The sequence below is a fragment of the Arctopsyche grandis genome, chromosome 6 (genome assembly GCF_051622035.1).
Source record: "Arctopsyche grandis isolate Sample6627 chromosome 6, ASM5162203v2, whole genome shotgun sequence".
In the NCBI taxonomy this organism is placed as follows: Eukaryota; Metazoa; Arthropoda; class Insecta; order Trichoptera; family Hydropsychidae; genus Arctopsyche; species Arctopsyche grandis.
In genome coordinates, this window is record NC_135360.1 from 2,532,100 (window position 1) to 2,553,590 (window position 21,491).

Genomic DNA, 21,491 nt, shown 5'->3' on the forward strand with positions numbered 1-21,491 from the left:
AACCCAGATTTGGCGACATTTATCCAGTCTCCAGTTTTACTGGAAATTTCAGGGATGATGGTGCCATAAACAGAAAATTTATGGCACCATCATCCCTGAAATTTCGCGAATTGCGGAGTTATGGAAACAAGAAATTTGTTGTCAAAGGGCGATTCTATTTATATTACATTTTTCTACGTAAAAGCATAATATTAAGTAATCAAAGCCGTTTGAAAAAAAAAAAAACGTACCTGTTCATTTACTTTGTTTTGTGAGTTCATGGTGGCGTTCGGTTCGTCCCTTCCATGAAAGAAAAAAAAAAAAAATATATATATATATATATATATATATATATATATATATATATATATATATATATATATTGTAACGTACGCCGCGGATTACGCGAATAGAATCCCAGAGACTATGTGACCGTTCAAGGGTTATCTGTTAACGGATTAACTAAGTGCTTGCACTTAGACCAACGGATATCTGTTATCGGATTAACTAAGTGCTAGCACTTACTTCCAGGGTTATATCTGGACTCTAAGTGCATTTAGGCTAAACAATGACCGTTATTAGTCCTTTCTCAGAATCGGTACGGGGAGACCCAATGTCGTGGAAATACATATCCGAATACGTGACTATACAACAGGTTAACAGATTAGACGTCCTGAGAGATCTACCCTTTATAAGGCTGGTACGTAGGCGATATCATGTCATTCTGGACTGAGCACTGCCAGTGCGTGTATCTCCTTAATCATCAATAAATGCTGTGAAACGACTGTTGGCCTTTTACTTGGATCCTCCACCCACCCCTACGCAACAATATATATATATATATATATATATATATATATATATATATATATATATATAGTCACAGGACAACCGGTCGCTCTAGATCGGTCACACGTGATCACCCGTCACACTAAAACTGGTCACACCAGAAAATTAGTCACAAAAAAACTGGTCACACCCAAAATTTCGATCAATTTTTAATTTTTGGGTGTGACCAGTTTTAGTGTGACGGGTGATCACGTCTGACCGATCTAGAGCGACCGGTTCACATTTGACTAGTAATCACCGAACCATTTTTAATGCATTTGATTCCACTTCTGCAGTGGTAATTTTGAGTTTCATCTCTTTCTTCATGGTTCAAAGATGTTTTTATACTTTTCCATTAAGCTGTTAATTTGTAATTATTTATTTTGTTTTTGTAATTATTATAAGGGCTCATTTACACAAAAAAATAACCGTTAAAGGCTTTGCACTTCGCTTAATAACAGCCTGTATATTAATCTGATAAATAAACTTTCATCTAATCAACTCCATATTTTGTTCTTAAAAAGCCATATTTCCATTATTAAATTTACAATAGCTCTAAATGAAACAAGTCAATAATTTACTTTTCAAAATCATTTTTGCTGCCATCGCTGAGTGTGCCGTTTCTGGTTTTATCGTTTATGACTTTGCCGTTTCCGAGTTTGTGTCGCCGAGCTCACGCATACCCGATTAATATGCTCATGGAGGAAAAACCAGTTTGGTAGAGGTAAATTGAAGGAAATGGGAAGGCAATTTCGCTCACAAGGGATATTTTTATTGGGGTAGCGTCCTTTAACGAAAATCATCATACTTTTCATGTCTCCGTTATTATTTTGGAAATAAAAGCCGTCAAGTGCTTCCTTGTGTATAACTTTAATCTGAATACAAAAAATTTACAAATTTTATAAAACGTAAGCTGGCCATAATGACCTGTTCCAAAATGGCCAAAATGGCTAAAATTACCTAAAACATGACATTTTGGCCTGCTTATGTATATAAATATGTACATATTTCAAACAGATATACAATTCTAGGAGTGGTTTATATGGAAAAAAAAAATGTATGTATGTAAATATATACATATGTATATTAAAGTATTTGGTGGAAAGAAGTAGGTTAGTATGAAGGAAAATCTTTTAGGAAATTATTTTTATCAAATATCACATTTGTCTAAAAGTAAAAATTTATTAGTCTGATTTTAGATAAATGTTGCAATTGAGGTATTATAGTCCATTCGCTGTATGAAGACACTTGGGTAAAACGCACTTGCTGTCCCTTACACCCTATCTCGACCAATAGCATTTTTATTTCAATGTTCTATTGACTGTACGAAATGCTATTGGTCGAGAGGCGGTGTAAGCGACAGTATGTCAGTTTTTGCTAAGTATGTTTCTACAGCGGACCAACTATTCTCCACTATAAACAATAATATGATTTTTGCCCATTTGCACAAATTTTCTACAGAGTAGTATTCTACAAAGTTACATAGATCTATCGGTAAATGTGGCTACCTCCAGCGTAAGACTTCAAATACCAAAAAATTAAAACAACCATCACATTTAAATGGTTTATCTCCAGAGTGGCTTCATTCCAGTATGACTACTAATGTGTACACGAAAGTGAGATTTTAGACAAAGCTCGCCTTTGTATGGTTTTACCGCAGCATGAATATTCATATGTGCACTCAGGTCACAACTTTAAAAGAATAATTTTGAAAAAATGTCACACTTGTGTGGCTTTACAAATGTTACATTTGTCTGACATTATTCATATGTATGTCGTGCTTTCCGAGTTCATATTTTCTAAGGAATGGTTTTTTTTTGTGGCTTTACCCCACTATGAATACCCATATGTGCACTGAGGTTAGATTTTCTAAGGAATGCTTTTGAACAAATGTCACATTTGTGTGGCTTTACCCCACTATGAATACCCATATGTGTATTGAGGTTTGATTTTCTAAAGAATGATTTTGAACAAATGTCACATTTGTGTGGCTTTAACCCACTATGAATACTAATATGTGCAATGAGATGATATTTTCTAAGGAATGATTTTGAACAAGTGTCACATTTGTGTGGCTTTACCCCACTATGAATATTCATGTGTTTACGGAGGTGAATTTTTGAAGTGAACGATTTTAAACAAAACTCACATTTGTTTGGCTTTACTCCAGTATGAAAGCTCATATGAGCATTAAGATTTTGTTTCGTAGTATATGATTTTGAACACAAGTCACAGTTGTATGGCTTTACCCCAATGTGAATACCCATGTGTACACGGAGATGTCGTTTTGAATTGAATGATTTTGAACAAAACTCACATTTGTGTGACTTTACTGCAATATGAATACACATATGTGAACTGAGTTTACATTTTTTATCGAATGATTTTGAACAAATGTCACATATGTATGACTTTATCCCACTATGAACTCCCATATGTGCATGGAGGTGAGTTTTTAAATTGAAAGATTTTGAACACAGCTCACATTTGTGTGGCTTTACCCCAGTATGGATATTCATATGTAGACTTAGTTCTTGCTTTCTAAGGAATGATTTCGAACAAACGTTACATTTGTATGGCTTTACTCCACTATGAATACCCATATGTATATTGAGGTTTGATTTTCTAGAGAATGATTTTGAACAAATGTCACATTTGTTTGGCTTTACCCCACTATGCATACTAATATGTGCACTGAGTTCATATTTTCTAAGGAATGATTTTGAACAAGTATCACATTTGAGTGGCTTTACCCCACTATGAATATTTATATGTGCACGTAAGTCACCTTTTCTAAGAAATGATTTTGAACAAATGTCACACTTGTGTGGCTTTACCCCAGTATGGATACTCACATGTGCACTGAGGGTTGATTTTCTAAAGAATGATTTTGAACAAATGTCACATTTGTGTGGCTTTACCCCACTGTGAATATCCATGTGTACACGGAGTTTAGATTTTGAAATGAATGATTTTGAACAAAACTCACATTTGTGTGGCTTTACCCCAGTATGAACACTCATGTGTAAATTGAGACAATATTTCCTATTAAATCTCTTTGAACAAATGACACATTCATGCAGTTCTGGAGTATCGAATGTTTTCTGGGTCACTAAATTGTGTTTATGAGTAAACGATCTGTCTTGGAAATTTATTTTATGGTCCAATTCAGAACGTGTAGCACACATTTTATCTAAAGCTTTTGGTAATTCTTCCACTGGAATCTCAATGGTATGTTTTATTTTTGCCATGTCATCTTTGGTAGTAATTTTTCCTCCACGCGTCTAAAAAATAAACCAAACGATATACAATTTAATACATGCATCATTTTTATAGTGCGAATAGGTTAGGGCTGCCATAATTGTCAAAATGCCGAGCGGGACGTTTTGGAATTGAATGAGTAGAAATTTAGAAGAGCTACTTAAAGAAAATATTGATAAATGCAGGTTTGTATCTTTGTAATTCGACGAATCAACGGCTGTCAATTATATCGCACAGCTATATATGTTTAATTATTCGAATGGGATTCCAAGATATGTCTGTTACAGAAGAATTGTTAACAATTTTACCGATGAAGGGACAAACGATAGGTCAAGATATGTATAATCATTCAAGTCTTTTATTAATAAAACGGAATATCCAATACATAAACTGTTGTCGATTACGACTGATGGAGCTCCTGCTATGGTTGGGAAGCATATTGGGTCTATAACTCTTTGTAAAAATGATGTTATTCCAAGTTTTACCAACTGCCATTGCTTTATCCATCAGCAGGCTTTGTGCTCAAAGATATTAAATTCAGGCGACGTGATGAATTTCGCATTCAAATTAGTTAATTCTATTCTTGGAAGAAGTTTGCAAAGACGAAAATTCGGAGCATTACAAGAATGTGAATATGATCTTGAGGAATTACTATTGCACACTGATGTAAAGTGGCTGAGCCGTTAATAAAACTAAAATAAAAAAAACATCTTGTTTTATTTACATACTATTTTTATGTTTGTGTGTAGTAATCATTAATTGCTGATATTAAAATATATTGATATCGAATTGGTATATTTTCAATTTAAACTTATTTTTGGCTGTAACCCTTTGAATGCAAACCAACGCCGATCGGCGGTTTGCCAATAAGCCCATCAGCCTGAAATACGCCTATTGGGGTTGTTTTTTTGAGTATGTAAAAAATATACAAGAACACAACCCGGTAAGCCTTTCCAGGTAGCATTGAAAAAAAAATGCATTGAACATGGGTCATGTAATCCATGTCATTCATTTGTCAACGTTTATAAAGACTGGTTGACACCGGAATTTCTGAATTTATAACCATAGCAGAATTTCCCGGTGGAAATCCTTAACTGCAGAGTATTTTTGATTGTGGCTTGGCATTTAGATTGTGAGCATTACATTTTAACAACAATGAAGAAGATGGAACTAGTTTTGGATAAATACATCCATTAATACTTCTTTTGTTTATTTTATATTGTTGCAAGATATATTAGAGAGTCTAAACACACCTTTACAAAACTCGAAATCCTTGGCGATAGTTATCTAGGTCAGTGCTTCCCAAATTAGGGTCGCGACCCCCTGGGTGGCCATAGGATTTCTCGCGGAGGCCGCGAAAATATTCAATAGAAAGTACAAATATTCATTTATGAATATTTTTCCACATTACATATTTAGGGAATGTATATATTTAACAATCGGATAATAACACCATTTGCCAAGTCCTTAAAATATGATCATATTACGTGGACAGCCCAAGAAGAGTTGATCGATATCAGATCAAATAATTTGCTTGAAGTGGAATTAAATAAAAAAAGTATTTCAAAATTTTGGTTAAGGCGATAGCAAGAATATCCTGCTATTGGAAAAGAAGCCCTGGGAACTCTTATTCCTTTCGCGACTACGTACCTATGCGCAACAGCATTTTCGTCATTACTTACATATATTAAAAAATAAGCAAAGGTCATGCCTTTCCACGGAGACTTTGGAAGATTCTGACATTGCACCCGATATCGATTTGTTATGTAAAAACATGCGACCTAATCTATCGCATTAAATTGTTTCATGTGTGTATAGTTTTTATTTAAAAAAAAATGTTTTTAAGAACCTCCTTTTAAGCTAGTTCCTATAATTTTGTGCTGAATATAAATGTGTATTATAATTGTAATAATTACTGCCAAATAAACCTTTTAACTAGAAAAAAAAAATTTTTTTAGGGGCCGGGAATTAATTCTTTCAGATTTAGGGGGTCGTGTCATAAAAGTAATTGGGAAGCACTGATCTAGGGTTTTTATACCTGCTTTCTATTGGATTATACCAAATAATTCTAGTTGGAAATGTTCTAGGTGACATTTTCAGAGTGGAGGGCTTTCAACAGAAAATACATCAGCACTCGAAGTCTTAAATAACTACTTGTTGGTTGGCAAAAGTGTCGGTAGGCCGTTGCCAATAATTTTAAAAGAAGGTCACCCGTAGTGGTTAAAAGTAAAATCAGTTGGCAGTTTTATTCAACAATTCTTGGTTCGCAAGCTATCGAGACTTCTACAGTTTATAAATCTGAGACCTATAAACCGCGACATGTCCCAGTCTATCGGGACGTATGGCAGCTCTAGATTAGATGTAATTTTACATGCAAAATTTTCGATTAATTGAATGTTTTACTTGAATCGTTCTAAGGCACTCGAATCCCATTTACTTACCTTGCCATCATCTCGTGGTCTGGATAGGTTGGGTGGCAAATCAGCACCCAACTCATCTTTCCATATCAAATCTTCCAGCAAAACTTCCTCCGGCTTGACTTTCAAATACTTGTTCAATCCTACCCTCGACGTTTTGTCACTCCGAAAACAAGCGTTTCGAAAGCTATTGAGCAATTCCAGATTGTTGGCACACGAAAGGCATATCATATCCGGCAAATGGTCACCTTTATTAACCTGCAAATTAGAAAGGTATTGACGATTACGAGGAGTAGCGAATTGGCAATGGCAATAGTGAGTGTGACGTAACTAACCCGCAACCGACAGCAGGTCCAAATGCGTTGCAGCAAACGCGGTGGATGAGGGTCGTCATGGATGGGGACGAAGGAACCTGCTGGAGCAGAGCAGAGGCAGAGTCTGCACTCCATTGCTACTTAGGCGCGAGAAGCACAAACTCCTGGAGAGTGCCGAATGGACAATGTACTCGTATGTCTAGATGTAGACGTTTCGAGTTGAGGATCTTCGTGGGTTGACATGCACGTGGTGCTGGTGATGGACTGGATTGGGCTTTCTAGGATTCTGGGTAAATTCGCCGAATGCAATACGTCGAATAAGAGTAGACCGAAGCACGAGTTCACCGAATTACGTAGTTTTGTCATTTATTATGTCAAATGGCCGAATGACACGAATGTAAATTATTACTAGATGTAGGACCGGAAGCGTGCTTTTTCCAGGAAACAGGGCGTTTTGGGTCTATTTTCCAGAAAACAGGACAAACTACAAAGCTAGAGAGCATAAAAAAGGTTCATCATAAAAATGAACAAAGCAAGGCGAACAATGAACAGCGCAGAGTTGGTCCGCTCTTTAATTATTACGTTACATTACGGATAGGGTTCGGTGATTGAATCCCAAATGTGAATCGCTAACAGGATAACCGCCGCAACGAAAATTGCGCGCGCGAGTCTCCACAAAAATTCGTCGCACGGGAAAATCTCCGTACGGAAAACTGTTCAAATATTGCTCAGCAAATGCTTTTTTTATGAGATTTTTATTATTTTACATGAACTTCCCAAGTTGATAAGGATATACGAATTCGTAACGTCATTTTAGATTTTATAATAAGGTCTAATCCATCCTGCACGTCTAAAGGGGGGCTCACAGCAGCTGCAATTAATTCGGAATATATATTCATGTAGAAGTTATTACTAGTCTTCGGCGGTGGAGCGTGATTTTTTCAGAAAAAAGTTTGTTTTGGGGCTATTTTCCAGGATACAGGACATATTACAAAGCTAGAGAGCAAAAATAATAGGTTCACCATATATATGAACAATGGGGAGCAGGGTCGCGCCGGCCTATGGTTATTACAATACGTTATAGCGGCGACAGATTCGTTGGTGACATCCACCAAATTCAAATTAATTGATGGATCCGCCAAAAAATTTCTCGCGCAGAATTTGATCTTGGAAAAAATTTCTTCAATCGGATTTAACATCGTCGAATACGGCGGAAAAAAATCGGTAAACGGGTTACCGGTTATGTTGCAAAAGTGAATTGCTACCAGGATAACCGCCGCTAAGAAAACCGTGTGGCGCACAAAAATTCGGCGTACGGAAAACTGGGCAAACATTAATCTCACCAACAAATAAGATTGAAGACAATATTTATAATAGCAGTAAATAATTTGAAGACAATATTTATAATAGCAAATAATTTGAAGACAATATTTATAATAGCAAATAATTTGAAGACAATATTTATAATAGCAGTTAGGGAAATATTTCTTCCTCTAAGTGCTAGCAAGGACACACATTCGGGCGTGTTAACCTTCGATCGCGCTTTTCTTCGTCTAAGATGATGATTAGGTGATATGAAAATATTTTTTTGCCGATTTCATATTCTTTTTTGAATAAGAATGGGTTGCATTGATGCGCATTTTAATGTGATCCGCAATCGTTTAAGTGCTGTACGAACGCCAGGGGTTCTCAATCGAGACGCCACCTGGACGTGTTGTGTGTATAGCTCGTGGTAAGCGTGGGCGGGGCTGGCTTTCCTCACGGTGTCTTCCTTCGTCGTCGGTGTTCTGGTCTCTGCTTCTGTCTCCCTCTCTCGTACAGCGTGCTTAATGTGTGAGTGGGATGCGGGAAAGTGGCGGGAGATTATATAATAACAACAGGTTGTAAATCTTTGTAAATTGTATCGCAACTGTATTTTATATTGACATGTACAGAGAGCAAGCAGGGGGAAAGGGAGGGGGGAGTAAACAAAGAAAACAAGCACGCTAGGGTTGAGGTTATGTCAAACCCTATACGTGGCTGGTCTCATTTGGACGAAGAGAGACCAGGGTTTCCTCAGTGCACACCGAACGGATACTGGAGCTGGTCTCCAAGTATCGTCAAACATCACCAGTCTTGAGCTGGTGATTCGGTGGCGAGGATGCGAGCCGCAAAAACACCACTGTTTACGCGGCGGCAGTTGGAGCGGAAGTCAGCGCTAGCCACACCATTGCGGCCAGCACCAAAAAACATCGGCCAGATCGTGGGTCGAAAGGCCACGAAAGCCGACCATCAGACAATTGGTCTGAACAAGTGCATTGTCGACTGACTTTAGGAGGATTAAACTCAGTGCTGGTTTTAAGGGGGGGGGGGGGGCTGAGTCGGGCGGCGCCCGAGGGCGCCAAATAAGTTAGGGCGCCGCTCGATGTGCCAAAGGCGCTCTAAAATTAAAGCGCCAAAAGCCACACGAAATTTTAAATTAGAGCGCCAAAGGCGAAATATTTTTCTAAGGGTATTTAGAAAAAATTGCCCGAGGGCGCCATTGGGTGTAGGGCCGGCATTGATTAAACTTAAACTTTTTTTAAGTTTTAATACGATTTGTAAATAGGTTGAATTTTATTTGCAAAGAGTCTTTATAAATGATATAATTTGTATATAAATAAAAAACTTTTTATTTGCCCCTTTTAAATAAATACATACTTCACAATAACATAAACGTATCTTTAATATTGTTTAATTCGTATTATTGTTTTAATACGAATTTTTAATTAAAATCTGGGAAAACGAGTGGGTAGCGGAAAATCATACATACGTATAAGGCTACTGGCCACTGTATCTGAGCTGACATCGGCTACAAAATTTTTGAATTAATAAACGTGTTTATTACGATTATTTTTCACCATCGTACTGGCTGAAGCGATTTAAATTTCCATCGCTGACCAAACCGCGCAAAATGGCAATGTTTCAAAACGATCGGAAGAATGTAGGAATAGTGTCAGAACAATAAGCGAAGTGAAGTATAGAAATAGCCTTGTAATAATAAACATAAAAAAGGTTGAATTTCATTTGCAAAAGATTGATTTGAAGTAAAAAAAAAAAACTATATTGGTCGCTCTTTTGCTGAAGGAACTCTGCCCTACTCGAAGTAGAGTAGTATTTGATTTTTAAATGTTTTTTATTATTACTAAATTATGTTCACAATACATCTTATATCTATTTTAATAGCTACTGATCTACTGACCATTTTATATTATACAATTTTAATTTAATTTTGTTAGTAATCATAGTATTATATTATTCTAATGCTAATGTACAACATAATAGGAAAAAAGAGCTCAAAAAACTATTTATGTTAGAGTAGTATGAATATACATGTATGTATGCACTGAGGTGAAATCTAATAAATTATTTTAATCAAATATCACATTTATTAGTCTGATTTTGGACAAATATTACATTTGTGCGGTATTACTCCACTAAGAACACTCATATGAATTATTTCAATTTGCACAGACTTTTTCCAGAGTGGTATCTCAAATAAGATTAGATCTATTGGTAAATTACTCAATTGTGCAGCTTCTCACCTATGTGAGACTTCAAATGCCACGAAAATATTTTGAGCAAATGATTTAATAACGTCAAAAATCACACTTAACAGTTTATTCATTATTTATCGTTAACGGAATGGCTTTACTTCAGTATAACTACTTATGTGTACAGGAAAGAGAGATTTTGAAGTGAGTGATTTTAAACAAAGCTCGCATTTGTCTGGCTTTACCCCAGTATGAATACTCATATGTGCACTGAGTTCATATTTTCTAAGGATTTTGAACAAATGTCACATTTATGAGGCTTTACCTCACTATGAATAACCATGTGTCCACGGATGTGAGATTTTGGAAGGAAGGATTTCGAACAAATGTCACATTTGTATGGCTTCACCCCACTATCAACATTCAAATGTGTACTGAGTTCATATTTTCTAAGGAATGATTTTGAACATATGTCACATTTGTGTGACTTTACCTCACGATGACTTCCCATATGTACGTGGAGTTTAGATGTCGAAATGAATGATTATAAACAAAACTCACATTTGTGTGGCTTGACCCCACTATGACTACTCATATGTACAGTAAGATCATATTTTCTAAGGAAACATTTTGAACATATTTTACATTTGTGCGGCTTTTCCCAGCTATGAATTCTCATATGTGCACTGAGGTCTGATTTTCTATGGAATGACTATGAACAAATATAACATTTTTGTGGCTCCATATAACTATGAATACCCATATGTGCACTGAGTTCAAATTTTTTAACGAATGATTTAGAACAAATGTCACATTTGTGTGGCTTTAATCCAGTACGAATGCTCATATGCGCACCAAGATTTTGTTTAGTAGTATACGATTTTGAACAAATGTTACATTTGTGTAGCTTTACCCCACTATGAATATTCATATGCATACTGAGTTCATATTTTCTAAGAAAACATTTTGAACATATGTCACATTTGTGTGGTTTTACCCCACTATGAATTCCCATGTGTTCACAGAGATTAGATTTTGAAGAGAATGATTTTAAACACAACTCACATTTGTGTTGCTTTACCCTAGTATGGATAACCATGTGTCTACGGATGTGAAATTTTGAAACATACGATTTTGAACAAATATCACATTTATGTGGCTTTACCTCACTATGAGTTCCCATATGTACGTGGAGTTTAGATTTCGAAATGAATGATTTTAAACAAAACTCACATTTGTGTGGCTTGACCCCACTATGACTACTCATATGTACACGGAGTTCACATTTTGAACATATATCACATTTGTGTGGCTTTACCCCACTATGAATTCCCATGTGTTCACGGAGCTTAGTTTTTGAAGACAATGATTTTTAACACAACTCACATTTGTGTTGCTTTACCCCAGTATGGATAGCCATGTGTCTACGGATGTGAAATTTTGAAAGGTACGATTTTGAACACATGTCACATTTGTATGGCTTCACCCCACTATGAACTGTCATATGCGCACTGAGTTCATATTTTAGAAGGAATGATTTTGAACATATGTCACATTTGTGTGGCTTTATCCCAGTATGAATTCCCATGTGTATACGGAGTTTAGATTTTAAAATGAATGATTTTGAACAAATATCACATTTGTGTGGCTTCACCCCACTATGACTACTCATATGTACAGTAAGTTCATATTTTCTAAGAAAACATTTTGAACATATTTCACATTTGTGCGGCTTTACCCCACTATGAATTCTCATGTGCTCACGGAGTCTAGATTTTGAAGTGAATGATTTTAAACACAACTCACATTTGTGTGGCTTCACTCCAGTATGCACACTCACATGTGCAATGAGGTCACATTTTCTAAGGAATGATTTTGAACATATTTCACATTTGTGTGGCTTTATCCCACTATGAATATCCATATGTGCACTGAGGTCTGATTTTCTATGGAATGACTTTGAACAAATATAACATTTTTGTGGCTCTATATAACTATGAATACCCATATGTGCACTGAGTTCAAATTTTCTAACGAATGATTTAGAACAAATGTCACATTTGTGTGGCTTTACCCCAGTATGAATACTCATATGTGCACTGAGATCATATCTTTTAAAGAATGACTTTGAACAAATGTCACATTTGTGTGGCTTGACTCCAGTATGAGTGCTCATATGCGCACCGAGATTTTGTTTAGTCGTATATGATTTTGAACAAATGTCACATTTGTGCGGCTTTACCCCAGTATGAACACTCATATGTGAACTGAGTTCACATTTTCTATTGAATGATTTTGAACAAATATTACATTGCCGTGGCTTTACCCCACTATGAATACTCATATGTGCACCGAGGCTTTGTTTCGTAGTATATGATTTTGAACAAATGTCACATTTGTGTGGCTTTACCCCAGTATGAATACCCATGTGACTACGGAGGTGAGCTTTTGAAGAGAATGATTTCAAACACAACTCACATTTGTGTGGCTTTACCGCAGTATGGATATACATATGTGCAGTGCGGTCACATTTTCTAAGGAATGATTTTGAACAAATCTCACATTTGTGTGGCTTTACCCCACTGTGAATTTTCATGTGTACACGGAGCTGGGGCTTTGTCTTGAACGATTTTAAACAAATATCACATTTGAACGGTTTTCCTCCAAGGTGGTGTCTTACATGTTTGTCTTGGAAATTTATTTTATGGTCCAATTCAGAATGTTTAGAGTACGTCTTGACTAAAACTTTTTGTAATGGCAATTCTTCCGCTGGAATTTCAATGTTGTATAATATTTCTGCCATGTTATCTTTTGAAGTAGTTTTTCCTCCATGTGTCTAAAAAATAAAGCAAACGTTATAAAATTTAGTATGTTTAACACTCTTATAGTGTGATTAGATCAGGTATGAGTTTTTCAACGAAAATATTATGATCAATTCTGTCAAACGCTCTGCTATAATATGTATAGATAGTATCAACCTGAGAACGATCGTTCATGGTATTGGTAATAGTAAATTGGTATCAAATAATAGTAAATTAGTTGTTTTGTCTTATATACAAGGAATATGAACGCTGATTTCCAAATATATGGTACAAGAACCTCATTAATAGACTTTCGGTACATTTTGATACAAAAATTGGAAAAATTAGATCTGGGTCTGCTGATTTGTGGATATCAGTTGATTTCAAAATATTCAAAACTTTAGTATCTTGAATTTCAATTGATCCAGCAGAAGTAGAACAGACGTTTATTGGCAAGGGGTAAGAGTTAATCCAGCCCAGAGGTGTGTTTAAGGAACTTCGAGTGAAAAAAGAAGGGTGTAAATTACGAACGTCTTCCCCATATCAACAATAATAGAACCATTATACAGAATATGAGGCAGGGTATTGCCTCTGTTCTTTGATTTAATATAGGACCAGTATGCTATAGGATTTAAGGAAATATCGTTTTCTACTTTAGCAATATATTGCTTGAAACATTTCCTCTCTTGGTTTTGGCTCGATTGCGTAACAGCACAAAAATTTTATGGTCAGACAGGCTATTATAATTTAAGAATTTTTTAAAGAAGTTATCTTTTCTTCTGCGGAATATATTTATCCGTCATATTATATATTATATTGTAAAATGAATTCATAGCATCATAAAAAGAGCCAGTATGTAAATAAGATTAAGGAACAGAGTCTAATTCATTTTCTCATAATTTCCTCGGTCAAAAAGAAACCTAGTATAAGACTTAGATCCAAGTGACCGATAAAGAGGTATGTGTGGTATGGATTTTCAGGAACAAGAGGATCGAATCAGGCATCGTCTTCTAAATGTTAATTTGATAATACTAAGTCAAGAATACAGCTAAACATTGTTTATGTAAGACGCTGTATTGTCCAAGATTACAAAAAAATGCATTGTTTCAATAAGTTGCATTTCAATGTTTCTTAGTGAATTAATAGGCATAAGTCCTCAATTTGAAATATCTTGGGAATATTAGATTGAAATCTCCCATGGTTAAAAAATTATCATCTGGATAATCTGTTGAAACAGCAGATATATTCTCTAGGAAATTAGTAAGCTGAGCATTAAAAGAATTACCTGAGCTTTCAGGACATAAATATGATACGCATACATGAAACTTGAGAAAGCCACGATGATTAGTGGAGTTGCATACAGTGATAGAAACCAAGACATCCTCCACAGAAGAGTGCCACTGGACATGAAACAACTCTAACATCACGCTTAGTAGCAACAATGAAACCACCACCAGGTTTGTGGTTCAATCTTACATAATCTAGATCCTTTCGCCAAACTATATATCGTCAAAGAGTTCCTCATCAATTATAGTATCTATCAACCACGTCTCAGTAAACAAAATAATGTCATAGTTGGACATATTAACATGTCGTAAAAAACTTAGGTTTTGTGCAAAGACAATGCACATTTTGATAAGAAAAATTAACAGAGGGCCATTAGGTAACCATAGTAAACATATATATGAATACAAAAATATAGATAAAAGAGAAAAATAAAAGTATACATGAAATTAACGAACCAAAAATTAATAATTGAATAATAGAAAGTACATACACTACCGTCCATATGTTTAAGACCAAAGTGTTTTTGGAGCATATTTTACACAATTTTGGACCAATTTAAAAAATATAAACTCAGTTATGTTCAAAAAATACGCATTTATTAAAATAAATAAAGATATTACAACAATTAATAAACATAAAATTATAAAAAAATAAAAACGTCAAACTGAACTTTCGTCAAAAAACCCACCCTTACTTTTAATCACTGCTGCACATAGTCTCGGCATTCTATTTATTAAATTTTGAAGTGTGATGGGAGGTATGGACTTCCAACTTTCCTGTAGATGATTCCAAAACTTATTTATGGATGTTGAGCGATGGATTCTGGTTCGTCTGTCCAATTCGTCCCACAAAAGTTCTATTGGGTTTAAATCGGGGGATTGAGGAGGCCAGTTCATGATTTTTAAATTATTTTTTTCTTCTTCTTGTTGTAAGAAGTCCATGCATAGCTTTGATTTATGTTTTGGGTCATTATCTTGTTGGAATATAAAATCATGCCCACATAAGTTCCGGCCGCACGGCAAAACTTGTTCTTTTAAAATTTTCAAATATCCTTCTTTTTTTAAAATTCCATCAATTTTGATTAAATTCCCAACTCCAGCTCTTGAGAAACATCCCCATATCATTATGGATCCACCACCATGCTTGATTGTTGGCAGCACACAGTCTGGCATCATTTTTTCTTGGGGAGTGCGCCGGACGTAAACTCGTCTTTTCGAACCGAACAATTCAAACTTCGATTCATCGGACCAAATCACTTTTGACCAATCTTCAATTGACCAATTACGATGCTGAAGAGCCCAAGCTAGTCTTTTCGCTTTATTATTTCTTCTTAATAATGGTTTTCTTACTGCTATGCGCCCTCCCAGCTTCACTTCCATCAGCCGACGTTTAACCGTGGTGACCGATACTTTTTTGAAGGCTGTCTTTTTTATGTCAGAGGCGATTTTTGGTGCCGTTATCCTTCTATTTCGCTTGCTCAATAATATCATTTGTTGATCCAATGCTTGTGTTGTGATTCTGGGACGTCCTGATTTTGATAAATCCATAATGTTGTTAGAATTTTGGAATTTTTTTATCGTCTGTTGTACTGCAGTCTTCGAAATATTCAAATTTTCGGCGATATATCGTTGGGTTTTTTGCTGTTTGTAAAGAGCAATAATGGCTCCTCGAGTTTCCATGGTGAGATTTTTATTTTTTCCCATATTTCTTCAAAAATTTTTGTCCTCTTTATGTATTATAAATTTTTCCGCTAGTACGACTTCAAAGTCTGACTGATCAGATTAAACTGAACCAAATTCATTTAGGGTTTATTATTTTGAACTGTTTCGATGTCATATCAGCAGGATAAAATAACAAAAAAAGTTCGTAACATAAACTGCGTATAGTAGAGTTGTCGAATTGCAACATGTGTCGATTCGTCACGCGGTGTCTTTGAGCCCATTTTGAACCCTTATATAAAAAAAAACAACAAACCAATGGGATAATCCCTGTTTTTTTTGCTCAAATTAAATCCAAGGGTGTAGGGAAACAAATGATACCCATTTCTTTGAACTATTTTACGCTAAATTATTTTAATGGACATTAGAAATCGAGTTATAGGTTTGGTCTTAAACATATGGACGGTAGTGTACATACATATTGAATTGAAAAACGCACAATATCAACAAATTTGCAGTTTTATTTACATACTAGTGTTGTGCCCGTTGAAATACCATCGCATGGGTTATGGCATACTGAGCTATTAATTTGAAAGAAATTGTTTAAAATGAAAAAAAAATTGTAAAATCTACCTACCTACCTACATATAACCAATATAAAACACCTATAGAAGATTATTAATTAGATAAATTTTCAATAGACGCTAAATGCTTAGACTTATTGCTCTAGAGGAAACATTGGTAGCAAACAGTATATACAGAAGTTTTTTCTTGATTTGTTATTATGTTCGTACGTTTTGTTGGCAGTGTTTTAGCTGTGACGTACATATGTCGAATCCAAACGATGATTATAGTCCAGCGAGCGTTATCGCACACAGACACACAGAATAGCAAATATTATATATATGATTCTTAGCTCAGAGTTATTAAGTCTGAACATCTAGGGTAAAATATATCTGAGATCAATAAACCGCGATATATGTGGTCTATCAAAACATATGGCAACTCTAAATAAGATGTCATTTGACATGTGAATTTATATATTCGATTAATTGAATGTTTTGTTCAGAATCGCTTTAAAACCAGAGAAATGTAATAATAATAGAAGGGCCCTTCAGTCAATATTACGCGGTACGTCTTTATAAATACGCTACAACGCATGGAATACAATCGGATCAATTTACTTATAAAAATGTATTCCATGTTGTTTATTGTGTGTTTTTGAATGCATTGTGTAATTTTACCGATACTTTCCCATCTTGCGAGTAATATAAACAAACAGAGAAGTTTTTATCGGACATACGTCGAGCACCAAGCGTCAGATACGACTGATGCTAAAACTATTTAGGATTGTCTGTGGACAGTCGTCACTTGACAATAATATGACGCCTAAAGCCACTTCTATTAATATAACATTTCTCCGTTTGAAACACTCAAATCCCATTTTCTTACCTCGCCATCGTCTGGTGCACTAGATATGTTGGGTGGCAAATCATCTTCCCATATTAAATTTTCTAGCAAAACTTCCTCCGGCTTGACTTTCAAATACTTGTCTAATTCCACCCTCGAAGTTGAGTCACTCCGAAAACAATCGTTTCGAAAGCTATTGAGCAGTTCCAGATTGTTGACACAAGAAAGGCATATCATGTCTGGCAGATGGTCACCTTTCCTAACCTGCAAAGGAGAAAGGTATGACAATTACGAGCACTAGCGAACTAGCAATAGCAATGGTTTAAGTGTAACGTAACTAACTCGCAGCTGACAGCAGGTCCAAATGCGTTGCGCCAAACGCGGTGGATGAGGGTCGTCATGGATGGAGACGAAGGAGCCTGCTGGAGCAGAGCAGAGGCAAAGTCTGCACTCCATTACTCCTTGTGTAGGAGAAGCACAAACTCCTGGAGAGTGCGGAGTGGACAATGGATGCCTAGATGAAGACGTTTGGAGTTGAGGGTCTTCAGAGGTCCACATGTTTGTGGTGTTGGTGATGGACTAGAGTGGGTTTTTTGACAGTTGGGTGACAAAATCAGGCTTCTAGCTGTCATTTTCGCCTGGAGAATCTAAATTTGGCGACATTTATCCAGGGCTTGTATTTAAACGATCAGTATTTTATACATATTATATTTAACGAATTATCAGTATTTTATACTAAATTGTCAGTATTTATTTATTTATTATATACATACATTTATACCAGGAAGGCTAACAGGTAAATCCCAATACGCCTTCCTGGCCAATTACAAACAATGCAGCATTTTTATTACATAACCAGGAGAATAGAGTAGTGGTTAGCATATGATGTTTTGATCCGAGTGGTCACGGGTTCAAATCCCACTGGTTTCCGTTGGCCAGGCCTTGGATTTGTGACTCCAGGTCGATCGTTTCCTATCAGAGTTTGCCAATTTATCTTGTAGGAATACAATACAGCTTGTACGAGCTTTCAGAAAAGCCAAAGAAATCATCTATTCGCTCCAGATAAACAAACCTTGAGTTCAAGGGAACAACCGAAATACTTCGTCCAGCTTACCCATAAAGGCGATTCGACTCGCTTCAGATAAATAATCATCAAGCAACCTTGAGGCACAGCCATACAAAGGATACCCTTAAGTCTGGATGAATCTTCAAGAACGAGATGACATCACCTCACCCATATCCAGACCACCGATAAAGGCGATTCGACTCGCTCCAGATGAATACCCATCAAGCAACCTTGTGGCACGCCCACACAAAGGAAACCCTTGAACCCGGAGGAATCCCCGAGAACAAGATGATATCACCCTGCCCATATATAAACCAGTACAGCAGCCACAGACAGCAGTCCAGACAGGCTTTCCCCTGAAGCAGGCAACTAGCCCACTTCCCTGTGAATTTTCTGTACTGACATTAAACTTGTATACTGAAGAAAATAAATTTCCTCTGTTATCTACAACGAGTTTCATTAATACGGTTCCAACAAATTGTCAACCTTACCCATTTTCTCGGAAAATCTCGAATTTTCAGCAATTTCGAATTTCGCTAAATTGTATAGAATGCTGCTAGTTTACAAATTTGATCATAAATGTCGTTGGATGTTAATTGATATGTATTTACTGGTTTTCGCTGAATTGTTTGAAATGCTGCAAACTTAAAAAAATTTACCACAGATGTCTCTGTTGTTTTTAATTGATATGTATTATATTTACATATACACTTTGTATAATACTAATAATATTTGTATCAAATGTACAATGTTTCTGGCCAGGAAGGCGCATTGGGGTAACCTGTTAGGCCTTCCTAGTATAAATTAAAGATAAAAATAAAATAAGATAAGTCACTGAATTACGAGACACTGATAACTCGAAATTGTCGAGACATCTATGAATTTTGACTTGTACATAAATTTTATTGTACATTAATCATACTCAAATAGTGGTGACATAGTAGATAGTGAGGTTTTTAGCTAATTTTTAATCGAGGAACCGTTTCAGAAAAATTCACAAATATCCAAGTCTGACCTGCAGCATTACAGATATACTCGGAATAAATTCTTTTCATTCGAAGTCAACTCACGGGATCGAACCCGGCGTCTCTCGGTGCTAAGCAAAAGCCCAACTACCGAGCCATGCTTCTGGCATGTATTTATATATAAGCAGTATCCAAGTGATCGAAAATTAAAGTGGTCGATTTAATGGTAAAGGTAGAGCGCTGGATTCAAATTGCATACGCAAAACGTTGAAAATATGTGGATGCGAGTGAAACGGAAGATAAAACGTTGGTTTTGCACAAGTCGCGGATTATTTACACCATACTTGCAAGAATTCGTGTTTAGGAACTCGTTTCGATCCTCCACCAACCTGTTTGAAGTTTTTCTGACGGTAATTGGAGAGAATTGCGCAATGTAGGTACGTAATAATGAAAAATTCATTCAAGCGATTATTCCGCACAAAGCGATCTCGCACCCGTTACTAAAATCTCGAGCACGGGACATCTAACACCCGAAAATTCCATCCATCGAGAGCTACCTACGCTAACTATCATACCCGAGTGTTTCCCGCATTCGCAATTTTCATGACAATGTGCGAAATAGTCCGCTTACCATACATACATATGTATGTACATACGAAGAGCGGGTAGTGGAAGAAGTTTATCAAAAATTGACGGAATTCTAATAAAAGCCTTCACAGTGACGGTTTTAGGGGGGGGGGGGCTGGGTTGGACGGTGCCCGAAAGTGCCGAGTAAGTTAGGGCGCCACTTGATACGCCAAAGGCGCTTCAAAATTTAAAATTAGATCGCCGAAGGTGCTACAAAATTTTAGATCAGAGCGCTTAAGGCGCCTCTACGTTCTAAGTTCAAACATTTGTACTCGGTAATTCTATTCATTTGGCGAAGACGCATTCCCTTTTATATTCTATTATGCTTTGCAAAACATTGTTTCACATTTCACTGTGGCATCCACAATTTAAATCTTGTGCTATATGACGCTGAGAAATCTTCTGTAACATCACAAACCTTTTTCGGTATTCTCCAAAGATTGTTTACCCTATTTTCAGCTTCAATATATAGCTGGAAGATTCTAACTGACCACGTGCAATTATATTCCTCACAAAAATAATTTGACACATGATGGGAAGTGAAAATAGTAAGTTTCAGCTAAAGATTTAGCAGTGGAGTTACAAATAGAGTCGGTATTTACAATTAAAAAGAGAAACGTCAATTTGATGAACACAAAACTAGTTAAACATTTTGATCCTCTCTTAATCCTAAACATTTGTGCCAATGAAAGAAAGATTCGAGCAGTTGAACGAATATTCAAAGACGTGGGTTTTTTTTTGTATTTTGTAAGCAATCTACCGGAAAGAAACGAACTTCGTAAATATTGTGCCGATCTTCAAATTAAGCTCACCACTAATTCAAAATATGATATTGCCTATTCCTGTAGCAAGTGGTGAACGTAGTTTTTTGAAACTTAAATTAATTAAAACTTATTCCCGGTCTACAGTGTCACAAAAGAAACTTTTCAGTTTGGGAACTCAATTTATTGAAAATGGTAGCTGCAAATCTTGATTTTTAGAAGAAAAATATTTTTTACTTGAAAATTTAAATTCGACGAATGAATGAAATCCCTGAATCTCTTAAGCGGGCTCTACACTCGCGCGTGAACAACGGCGCGAACTCGCGCCGCGAATCGATGAGTGTGGTGACATCTGTTTCGCTCAGACTCCCCGACAAAAAACGGGGAACGCCACAACCCCACAATATTCGTTCAACCGCTCGAATCTTTCTTTCATTGACACAAATATTAACTATTTTTCAGAACAAATGATGAATGAATGTGTGTCTTCGTGGATGTGTGTACGCTCCTACGCAGAAATCTCCATATTTGTCCACGCGTCCGCCACAAATGTATCATAGAAATTAAAACTGACTTTTGTTCCATTTTCGAGAAAAACTTTGGAA

The 21,491-nt window shown here is 36.1% G+C and overlaps 4 protein-coding genes across 5 annotated transcripts in view; all 4 read right to left on the reverse strand.

Moving 5' to 3' along the window:
* Nucleotides 1-21,491, reverse strand: part of LOC143913579 (uncharacterized) — a 346,453-nt gene that overhangs the window by 163,997 nt on the left and 160,965 nt on the right. The gene's annotated exons all lie outside the window — the stretch shown is intronic.
* Nucleotides 1-21,491, reverse strand: part of LOC143913567 (uncharacterized) — a 781,442-nt gene that overhangs the window by 134,346 nt on the left and 625,605 nt on the right. The gene's annotated exons all lie outside the window — the stretch shown is intronic.
* Nucleotides 1,199-7,409, reverse strand: LOC143912880 (uncharacterized). Its single transcript, XM_077432323.1, has 3 exons — nucleotides 6,821-7,409; nucleotides 6,510-6,743; nucleotides 1,199-4,091 (listed from the first exon to the last, which is right to left on the reverse strand). The coding sequence occupies exons 1-3, from the start codon at nucleotides 6,932-6,934 to the stop codon at nucleotides 2,607-2,609; spliced, it is 1,833 nt and encodes a 610-aa protein (XP_077288449.1). The 5' UTR covers nucleotides 6,935-7,409; the 3' UTR covers nucleotides 1,199-2,606.
* LOC143913489 (uncharacterized) lies at nucleotides 9,435-18,974 on the reverse strand. The gene is made up of 3 exons (XM_077433325.1): nucleotides 17,810-18,974; nucleotides 17,510-17,731; nucleotides 9,435-13,147 (listed from the first exon to the last, which is right to left on the reverse strand). The coding sequence occupies exons 1-3, from the start codon at nucleotides 18,023-18,025 to the stop codon at nucleotides 11,684-11,686; spliced, it is 1,902 nt and encodes a 633-aa protein (XP_077289451.1). The 5' UTR covers nucleotides 18,026-18,974; the 3' UTR covers nucleotides 9,435-11,683.

Bases quoted from the DNA above. Each gene is read 5' to 3' on its own strand.
- LOC143912880 (XM_077432323.1), bottom strand. From the start codon at position 6,934: ATGGAGTGCAGACTCTGCCTCTGCTCTGCTCCAGCAGGTTCCTTCGTC. The intron at 6,744-6,820 runs GTTAGTTACGTC...TCTAATTTGCAG, and splicing joins GGACCTGCTGTCGGTTGCGG to GTTAATAAAGGTGACCATTT. The intron at 4,092-6,509 runs GTAAGTAAATGG...TTTATTTTTTAG, and splicing joins GACCACGAGATGATGGCAAG to ACGCGTGGAGGAAAAATTAC.
- LOC143913489 (XM_077433325.1), bottom strand. From the start codon at position 18,025: ATGTGGACCTCTGAAGACCCTCAACTCCAAACGTCTTCATCTAGGCAT. The intron at 17,732-17,809 runs GTTAGTTACGTT...TCTCCTTTGCAG, and splicing joins GGACCTGCTGTCAGCTGCGA to GTTAGGAAAGGTGACCATCT. The intron at 13,148-17,509 runs GTAAGAAAATGG...TTTATTTTTTAG, and splicing joins GTGCACCAGACGATGGCGAG to ACACATGGAGGAAAAACTAC.